General features: G+C 41.5%; 1 protein-coding gene across 1 annotated transcript; it reads right to left on the bottom strand.

Annotated features, from left to right (window-relative positions):
* Positions 1–9,011: 9,011 nt before the first annotated feature.
* LOC107829533 (uncharacterized) lies at positions 9,012–10,709 on the bottom strand. Its single transcript, XM_075221512.1, has one exon. It carries the CDS (start codon positions 10,707–10,709, stop codon positions 9,012–9,014), a length of 1,698 nt encoding a protein of 565 aa, XP_075077613.1.
* Between the last annotated feature and the right edge of the window lie 358 nt (positions 10,710–11,067).

Genomic DNA, 11,067 nt, shown 5'->3' on the forward strand with positions numbered 1-11,067 from the left:
CTCCTCTATCCTCCTTACACTGTGTAAAAATGACTCTATTTATAACCAAGACTCTTGTCTTGAACCACTAACCCGAAATATTCCCATAATTGCATGCCTTGCCCCCACTACTTAATGTTTTTCTTATTTAATCCCTTGTTTCCCCATGCCTACATGTTTTGTCCCCCACTATATTAAACAAATACATTATTCCCACTCCATTATGTCTTGTCCCCCACTATATTAAACAAATGCATTATTTCCACTCCATTATGTCTTGTCCCCCACCATGTACTATTGTAATATTATTAATGCCTAGTGGACGGAGCACTCAGATTAAATAATTGTTCAAATTTTCAATTCCAAAAATACCCCTCCGAACTTTCTGAAATTATCATTTTAACCCTGAAAATACTGCAATTATTCTACCCCCATCAACTATAACCAATTCGCCTAATCAATTCTAACCAAAATACAACAGCTATAATCAATTCCTAAACAAATTCAAACAACAAATTCAAACTAAATGATGGACAGCAAAGAAACAAACTGGAATTATTTTGACTGAACAATATTTTTATTTTATTTTTTTCTTTTAACAACAAACCTACTTTTAGATTCAACAACAATAACAAATAAGTAGATTCAAATCACTAAACTCAAAAATCAATTGAACTTCAAATTAAATCTAACACCATTACAACCAAGATAAAGGATTCAAGTGATTAAACTAACACACTTCTATATTAAAACTAAACAAGAACAAATGCATAAAAACAAACTGAAGAAATAATCAAGAAACGACAAACAACGAACAAGAAAAGAATCAAACATACATTGATTTCAGATCTGAGAATATCAAACAAAATACGGACAGAAATGAAACTTAAACCAACTAACCGGATCGGAACAACGATGAACTCGAACGGAAACAAATCTGCCCGAAAACTTTGAAACCAAAATAACTCGAATCTGCCCGGAAAATAACTCGACGAGTAGGAACGCAGCAGTGGCGGCGCTGGGCAGTCCGTAGGGGGGTCGTGTGAAGATGGAGTTCGCTGGGGGTTTCAGGTGGACGGGGCTGGTGGTAACGACGGGACTGCGTGTGACATAGCTGCTGGTCGTGAGGGAACTACTGGTCATTTGGAGACGACGAACTGCACGCGTCGAAGCTGCACGTAGCAGCAATTCACGTCCATGGCTGGAGCCTCGCAACTGGAGGAGCTGGGCGTTCATGGCTTGGGTTGTTGCGGGTGGTCGCTTGGAACGGAGCTCGCTGGCTGCTGTAGGGTGGTTGTGTTGTTTGGTCATGGAAGTTGCTGCTGGTTTGGGGGCGATGAAGAAGACGAGGTTGAAGGGGTGGTAACGATGAAGGAGAAAATGAAGTAGTGGCAACCATGGTCGACGTCCATGGTCGACGTCCATGGTGGTCGACGAAAAAGACGAGGTAGCGAGGTTGTTTGGAGACGACAGACTGTCGTGGTGATGGAGCTGTGTGTGTGTCTGTGTGTGTTGGCGGAGGATGAAGGGGACGACGGGAGAGGGGCAGCCATGGGAGGGGAGCTTTGGGAGTTTTGGAGAAGAAGAGGGAAAGAGAGGGGGGCAGGTGGTTTGTTAGGTTTAGGGTTAGGGAAATGAAAAAATGAAAAATGAAGAAAGGGGTTGGGTCTTTGGGGTTATGGACTGGGTCGACCCGGTTTGAAATGGACCGGGTCGTAGGGGAAGGCTGGGTATTTGGTTTAAAATTTAAAGAAAAGGCACAATCCGATTTCTTCTATTTTTGTTCTTTTCTATTTATTCAATTTCCTAAATAATAAAGCTAAAAATGCTAAGATTAAATTATAAAAACCCAAAATTATCTCAAAAACTCCTAATAACAATTATCGCACATTTAAATAGCAATTAACGATAAAATCACACAATTTGGACGTTAAATGCTAAAAATGCAACGTACATTATTTTTTATGATTTTTTCATTTTGTAAAACAAATTTAATTAAATATTAAATGCAAACGCGACATATTTTTTATATTTTATTAATTTAAACAAATAAACACGCACAGACAAAAATACAAATAATTATCCAAAAATACCACGAAAATTCAAAAATCGCACACAAAGGAAAAATATTTTATTTTGGATTTTTGGGAGTAATTCTCATATAGGGCAAAAATCACGTGCTCACAGCCTTAACATACCTGAATCGTTTCTCTTGAGAATCCTCTAACACGCGTTAATTGCGACAAAACACGGAACAAGTTATATGAAAAGCCTGAAGCAACGACATTGCTTATGCAGAGACAATCTTGATTGAACCATTTTCCTTAAGTAACTTATGAAATGAAAATCTTGATGAAGCTCTTTCAGAACAAAAACGTTACAAAAAGTTTGTTGGAACTGATATTATGAAAGCTTTCATAAGTTTGCTGGAAGGCTTTCACAAGTAACTTATGAAATAAAAGTTTGCTGGAAAGCTTTTTCATAAGATGTTATGGAAAAGTTTGCTGATATTGATTTTTTTGAGATTTTAATCTTAAGTCTAGGTGGCCCCACATAGCAAGCTTAGTGTCTTTAGAGTATGACACCTTTCATTTTCATGAATAGTCATTATGGAATTTAGGAGGGCTTGCCACACTGGGGGGTTAAGTCTTATCCTATGCTTATTTTATTAATTAATTATCCACTAATTTTAATTAACTTATTCATTCCCCCATTAATCAATAATCAACTAATACCCATATAATTAAGAATTATCTCAACTTACTGAAAATATTATTCACTCTTAATACACTTTACGTACCTTACTATCATGGTCATGGGGTACCTTGTATAGCATTAGTCCATAAATACCGGGTATTATGGCTCGGATCGTTTTTTTTCCAAATCGACAACCTTCAACAAAACTCATTTTCTTTAATTCATTTACCCTTTATCTTTCATGGCACTTACTTATCGCTTGATATAAATAGCATAAATACTTTAACCTTAAGATAACCTCATCCCTGCGTCTATGTCGGTTAACTGAAGACAAAAATTTAACGTACGAAAATGCGAGATGTAACATCCTCCCCCCCTTAGAAATATTCATCCTCGAATGTTTAACTCCTCGGGATCTATATAACTTTGGCATAGTCGCCTTTGTAACAACACTACTACCAACTCTTCCTGTAGAAACTCAATAATTCAACGTCACATAGGACCACAATCATAAATAATAACAATGGCCTCACATGACCAATGACAATAACTAACACAAGAATTCATAGACATACCTTAAGGTTATGACGCCTCAGTCGGACCCTTCTCTGGAGGAGGAAATAAGTAGGGATATCTAGACTTCATATCTTCCTCGGCCTCCCAAGTCATTTCTTCCACATTGTTGTTTCTCCAAAGTACTTTCACTGAAGCTACATCTTTAGTTCTCAATCTCTGAACCTGTCCGTCTAATATAGCAATGTGAGTTTCTTCATATCATAGCTTCTCTGTGACCTGAACGTCGTCATCTGACATTGGGGATTCTAAACTAACCCCTTTTTTTGGAATTTTCTTCTTATTTCTCTTTTCATTTTTTTAATTATTTTTTTTGTTAAGTAAAAAAATGCAGGAAAGAATTTGGAGGAAACTTCCCTTTTTGGTTGATTCCTTGCTGCAAAGCTGTTTCTTGCACTTGTGCATTTCTTTTCCCTTTGGTTGCACCTGTTTCTTGAACGATTGCTTTGGATTGCACCTGTTTCAATTTTCCAAATAAAGAACAATTGTCAGTTTGAAAACGGTGGTTGATTCGGTGGCCTTGATCATTCAAATTGCTTGGTCCCGGCCTTATTTCTGTTGAGAAACTTTGCCATTGATTGGCTTCAAAGGCGATCCCCTTTCAAACTGATAAGACTCAAATTTCAGGATTTCATGATGACTCGCCCGTGTAAGGCTTCGGTTCTCATTCCGCTTCCCAGACCTTTGCCTTTGACTTTCTTTTTTTTTTTCAATGCCTTTGCTTTGGAGGTAATCAAACATCATGATCAGTCGGGATTGGACTGACGCACCGCTGAGGCTGGGTATTTTCTTCACCTCTTGCCAGACGGAGCTCTGCGAAACCGGTCCTGCCACCTTTTCTTTCTAACACATTTTGGAATTTAGGGTTAAGCCGAAAGGGATTCAAGGAAATGTAAACAAAGAGCGGAAAAACGAATTTAAAAGAGAAGCGTCCCTTTCGGGGAAAAAGAAGAACTTATCTGAGGTGCATGCTGGCTTCAAACTGACATGACATACTTTTTGGACTGGATGCCCGAATCCTCACGAACTTGCATTTCCTCATGAACCAAAACGGATCTATGTTTCCCAACCAGGGAACCTTGCCAGAACTTTCTATGGTGAAATCATCTTTTCGGCCGACAACGCCCTTTGTGGGTTTTCGCTAGTCGACCTCTCTCATTTCTCTTCTCACCGTCGCCCGATAGTACTTTTTGCGGTTTTTCACTAAACGGACTCTCTCATTCTTGGTTTCTCTACTCTCGTCGCCTCATGGTGCCCGAAGGTTTTCACCGACAAGACACTCTCATTTTATTTCTCTCAATTTTAGAATGCATCGGCTTCCATCCATGATATTTCTTGGTTTCCCCCGCCTTTGGCAATTGATCCGAAAGACTTGTACTTGGTTTTTGGTAAAAAGAATTGTGGATGAAATTACAACTTTGGAACCATTTGGTATGCCCGTGGTTGAACCATTATAACATCTGCCCCAGTTTCAACTTCAGGGAAAATTGGAATTTTGTTTTGGTGTGACTGAACCCCAGAGAGAGGCTGCCTACGTATCCTTTCGGAATCAAGTCAGACGTAGTTCAGGAAAATCATTTTTTTTTGAAACTTTCAGGTTCCAAAGAGGGTAATGAAAGAAAGGTAAAAGACTCAAAGGGTTAGCAAAGGATTGGAGTGTTTGGGGTAACAAGAATGAAAGCCTTCGTCATCCCAATCGGATAATGTTATTGCTGCAGAAGGATTAGACATAGTACCTTTTGACTGCATCTGCATTTACAACTGTTTCAGGATCATTTCCTTCGATATCGCCCAGATACAATGCTCCTCTTGGCAATATCTTTCTGATGACGTATGGGCCCTTCCAATTAGGAGCGAATTTTCCTTTTGCTTCCTGGTGATGGGGAAGAATACGCCTTAAAACGAGTTGCCCCACTTCAAAATTTCTAGGTCGCACTTTCTTGTTATAGGCACGAGCCATTCTTTGTTGGTACAACTGCCCGTAGCAGACCGCAGCCATTCGTTTTTCATCGATCAAGGTTAATTGTTCCAGACGGGTTTTAACCCACTCACTGTCTTCAATTTCGGCTTCAACAATGATTTAGAGAGAGGGGATTTCGACCTCGGCGGGTATTATGGCTTCCGTGCCATAAACCAAAAGATACGGGGTAGCTCCAATTGATGTGCGCACAGTAGTATGATATCCCAATAATGCAAACGACAACTTTCTTGGTGACAGACTTGAGAGTGATTGCTTCAACCCATTTTGTAAAGTAGTCAATGGCAACTAGTATGAATCTGTGTCCATTTGAGGCTTTTGGCTCAATTGGCCCAATGACGTCCATGCCCCAAGCAACAAATGGCCAAGGTGCAGACACGGGATGCAGTTTTGTGGGAGGTGAATGAATCAAATCACCGTGCACCTGACACTGATGACACTTCCGAACGAAACTAAAACAGTCCTTTTCCATGGTCATCCAGTAATAACCCGCTCGAGGGATTTTCTTTGCTAAAACATACCCATTCATGTGGGTCCCGCATACTCCCACATGTACCTCATGCATGATTCTTCCAGCCTCTTCTGTGTCAACACATCTTAACAAATTGAGGTCCGGAGTTCTCTTGTATAAGACATCCCCACTCAAAAAGAAACCACTTGCGTGCTGTCTAATGGTTCTCTTTTGGTCTCCACTGGCTTGCTCGGGGTATTCTTGAGTTTTCAGAAACTTTTTGATGTCATGGTACCATGGTTGGGTATTTGGTGCTGCTTCAATTGTATTACAATAACCATGCCTTTCCCGGATTTGAATTTCCAAGGGATCTATGTGAGCATTGCCGGGATATGGCAGTATTGAGGCCAAAGTAGCAAGTGCGTCAGCTAATTCGTTGTGACAACGAGGAATGTAACTGAACTCTATTGACTTGAATCGCTTGCTGAGGCCTTCCATATGCTTTTTGTAAGGGATAAGCTTAACATCTCCGGTTTCCCATTCGCCTTGGGCTTGCCGGATAATCAGATCTGAGTCTCCTATAATCAACAACTCTTCGACATTTTGGTCGATTGCCATGTTTATACCCATAATGCAAGCTTCATACTCGGCGGTGTTGTTTGTACAGAAGAACCGAAGCCGAGCTGTGGCTGGATAGTGCTGACCAGTGGGTGAGATCAAAATTGCCCAAATTCCAACACCTTTTGCGTTTACCGCCCCATCAAAGAACATTTTCCAAGTATGAGTGTCTTCAGATATTGTCTCAACTGAATTTACTTCTTCATCTGGGAAGTAAGTTCTCAAAGGTTGGTACTCATCATCAATCGGGTTCTCAGCCAAATGATCTGCTAATGCATGGGCTTTCATTGCCGTGCGAGTGATATAGACTATGTCGAATTCAGTAAGCAAGATTTGCCACTTTGCTAATCTCCCAGTAGGCATCGGTTTCTGGAATATGTACTTCAAAGGATCCAACCTGGTTATGAGGTAAGTAGTATGTGCTTGGAGATAATGTCTCAATTTTTGAGCGACCCAAGTCAAAGCACAACACATTCTTTCCAACAAAGTATACTTGACCTCATAACCGGTGAACTTCTTGCTTAAGTAATAGATCGCCTGCTCTTTCTTTCCAGTTATGTCATGTTGTCCGAGGACACAACCGAAAGAATTTTCCAAGACCGTCAGATACAAGAACAGGGGTCTCTCTGGCTCTGGCGGGACCAAAACTGGAGGATTTGAAAGATACTCTTTGATCTTGTCAAAAGCCTCTTGACACTCAGCCATCCATTTGATTGCTGCATCCTTCCTCAATAGCTTGAATATGGGCTCATATGTGCTAGTCAGTTGGGCAATGAATCAACTGATATAGTTTAACTTGCCCAATAGACTCATCACGTATTTCTTCGTTCTTGGAGGAGGTAGATCTCGGATAGACTTTATCTTTGTTGGATCTAACTCGATACCTCTCCTGCTTACTATGAAACCCAGAAGCTTGCCCGATGGGACTCCGAAGGTGCACTTAGCCGGATTCAGCTTCAGGTCGTACTTTCTCAGCCTCTCAAAAAATTTCCTCAAGTCTCGAACATGATCGTCCCGAGTCCTGGACTTGACTATCACGTCGTCTACATACACCTCTATCTCTTAATGCATCATATCATGAAAAATGGCAGTCATGGCTCTCATGTAAGTTGCCCCGACATTCTTTAAACCGAACGACATAACCCGATAACAGTAAGTACCCCAAGGTGTAGTGAAGGCGATTTTCTCAGCATCTTCTTCATCCATCAACACCTGATGATATCCAGCGTAACAATCTACGAAAAACTGTATCTCATGTTTGGCACAATTATCAACAAGGATGTGGATGTTGGGCAACGGAAAATTGTCTTTGGGACTTGCCCTATTCGAATCTTGATAATCCACACACACCCGAGTTTTCCCATCTTTCTTCGGTACAGGAACTACATTAGTCAACCACGTAGTATACTGGACTACCCGAATTACTCCTGTTTTCAACTGCTTTGTGATTTCTTTTTTGATCTTATCACTGATATCAGTCTTGAACTTCCTCTGCTTCTGTTGAACTGGAGGACAATCAGGGTAAATTAGCAATTTATGCACCACTAGATCAACACCTAATCCTGACATATCATCGTATGACCAAGCAAACACATCTTTAAATTCAAAGAGGAGTTGAATTATTACATCTCGCGTTTTCTCATCTGTGTGAATGCTTATTTTGGTTTCTCGGATTTCTTCAGGAGTTCCCAAATTAACCGGTTCGGTGTCATTCTAATTCGGCTTAGGTTTATTTTCAAAGTATTCCAATTCTCGATTTATTTCCTTAAAAGCCTCTTCCTCATCATATTCCGGTTCTTGGTTCATTATTTCGCAGTTAGACAATGTGTTTGGATCTGGGCATGAAGTCTGCAAGCATGTCATGTTATTTAAAGCCGCATTATTAGAACTAAAAGAAGAAATAAGAAAAAGTAACAAAAATCAGAAAGAATGAAGAGAGATGAACGATGAAATATTAATTTCATTTCATTGAATTTTGAAGATAACAAGGTTCACATAAGTATTTAAAAAGACAGGAAATCAAAAGAAAAACATCCGAGTTACACCCTGAAATAACTCGTGATGTAGAAAAAGTGGCAGGACAGGTCTACCGGGACTCTCGCCTAATTGGGAATGGCGTAGCCTTCCAATTCTGCAGCTTGGCATTGGGTCCCATATATAGCACCTCAGCGGTGCTTGAGCCCTCCCCTGGCTGGACCATGTGGGTTTCATATAGTATCTTCCTCATTGCCCCATAGATCTCCTCAATCTCTTCGGCAGTAAAGGCCTCATCTTCTTCTTTCTTCTAGTATTTTGGCTTGACAAATGTTCTGTAAAGATACGGAACCGGCTGAGGCAAAACCCAACCATCATTCTTTCTATCATTTGCCCATCTTCTATCAGCTGGAGTGGGTCGGAAGCCTACCCCTAAGAACTTTTCACTGGTGGGTAGGGTGATAAGTTTAACTATCCCTTGCAATGATTTCCCAAGTCCCTTCCCCAGTTTGAAGCCATGTCGGATCATTTCTTTGGCCACCATGATTGATGCATTAGAAAGGAAAGTTTGGGGGCAAGGTTTTCCTTCTTTGTACTGGTCTGCAACCACAATTTCAAAAGCCTGATAAACTATGTGCTCACTCCCCTCTCTTGCTTCAAGACATGGGACTGATGGGTCACGATAAATTGATTTCTCATCTTCTCCGCGGACCACGATCTCTTGGTCCTTATGCTCGAACTTCACCATCTGATGAAGAGTGGAGGGTACAACCCCTGCTGCATAAATCCATGGTCTCCCCAAAAAAAGTTGTAAGATGTGTCCATGTCTAGAACCTGGAAGGTTACTTCAAAGTCTACTGGGCCGATGGTCAGGATTAGATCGATTTCTCCAATTGTGTCCCTTTTGATGCCATCGAAGGCACGTACACAGACATTGTTGGGTTGGATTATTTCGGTCTCAATTTCCATGCGCTGTAAAGTTGAAAGTGGGCAAATGTGTACTCCAGAGCCTCCGTCCAACATCACCCTTTTCACGTAGTGCCCTTCGCATTTGACTATTAGGTGCAAGGCTTTGTTATGTGCGGCCCCTTCTGAGGGTAAATCAGTTTTGCTGAAAGTGATCTGGTTGATTGCGAAAAATCTTTCCGCCATTCTCTCCAACTGCTCTACAGAAATGTCAACATGCACATATGCTTCGTTAAGGGTCTTGATCAATACTTTCTGATGTTCGGCGGAATTCATCAACAAAGCCAACAGGGAGACTTGTTCGGGAAATTTTCGAAGCTGGTCAATCACCTCATAATCTGCCATTTTCATGTTTTGGAAGAAAACCTCCACTTCTTCGGCACTCACAGGCTTCTTAAGTGGGAAGCGCTTTCTAGTAGCGTTGCTTACCTCTTCCAAATTGGAATACTTTTTAACAGGATTATTTTCTTGAACTTTTCCTGGGATTTCTTCGCCTTTATAGGTCACCACCGTTTTGTTGTAGTTCCGGGGCACAACAGTAGGATCTTTCATGGGCTTCTGTGGCGCGCGTCCAATAACCACGGGCTCATTCAGCCTTGATGGTTTAATTGGCCCCCGCATCACATAAACCCCCTTGGGCACATACATCTGGGTTATTTTGTTCAGCTCGAATCTCCTGGGAGGACTCAATGTCATCTGCTTTTCTTTACTGCCTTGAGGGACATAAAGAACAACATCTTTGAGAGGCGTTGCCCCGGTCTCAACTTCCATGTTCTTCTCTGACTTTGGAGGGGTAGTTTCTTTCTTTTTCTCCCTTTTATCTTGCTTCGAGGCAACTTTTGGTTTCTTTTCTTTGTCAGCAATGGCAATGATGGCCTTCAATGCTGGGTCAAATTCCTCATCCTCACAAATCATTCCAATTACCGGCCCGTTGTTGTGGGCTGGAAGTGGGTTGTTGGTCATATTGGGAACCTCTTCATCCCTTAACACTATCTTCCTTTGTTCTATCAAGTTCTCCACGGTTCTCTTCAGAGTCCAACAATTATCCGTGTCATGCCCTTTTGCCCCTGAGTGATAGGCGCATCGGGCACCGGCTCTGTAAGTGGGTGACGCTGGGTTTTGTCTGGTTTGAGGAATCGGCTGTAGCAGACCCATTTGAACAAGCTTTGGTAACAGGCTGGAGTAGGTTTCGCCAATTGGTGTGAAATTTGGTCTCTTGGGCGGTTCATGAGGGCGGAAATTATTTTGTGGAGGACGGGGGTTGGAGTGGTTTTGGTAAGGAGGTTGGTTTCTAGGAAATGGAGCTTGATTTCTGTTGGCTTGTTGTTGTGGCCGGACATAAGGCTGAGCATTCATGACCGAGTATGGCTGAGGAGTATAGGCCAAATCTTGGTGAGGGTAATAGTGCTGTGGGGTCCTTCCTGAGAAAAGAGATCTGGGGGTACAGTTTCTCCTTGCATCCGACACTGCCATGAATGTTTCTTCCCTTTTCTTTCCCTTTGCTATTACTCCAGACCCACCCTAAATGGCTTGGGAGGTAGCTCTGATAGCGGGTTGGCTTAGAATTCGACCCGTTTTTAGCCCATTTTCAACCATTTCACCAATCTTGATAGCTTCAGCGAACGGTTTACCCATTGCGGACATCATATTCTAGAAGTAGTCAGCTTCCTGAGCTTGAAGGAAAACTATGACCATTTCAACTTCATCCATCGGAAGATTCACCCTGGATGCCTGCTCACGCCATTTAACTGCGTACTCTCGGAAGCTTTCTGAGGATTTCTTTTTCAAGTTTGTCAATGAGTTCCTATCTGGAGCAATATCAATGTTGTAC

The sequence above is a fragment of the Nicotiana tabacum genome, chromosome 1 (genome assembly GCF_000715075.1).
Source record: "Nicotiana tabacum cultivar K326 chromosome 1, ASM71507v2, whole genome shotgun sequence".
NCBI lineage: Eukaryota > Viridiplantae > Streptophyta > Magnoliopsida > Solanales > Solanaceae > Nicotiana > Nicotiana tabacum.

What these genes read in the sequence shown, in the direction of transcription:
- LOC107829533 (XM_075221512.1), bottom strand. Translation starts at nt 10,709, where the DNA reads ATGGCAGTGTCGGATGCAAGGAGAAACTGTACCCCCAGATCTCTTTTC.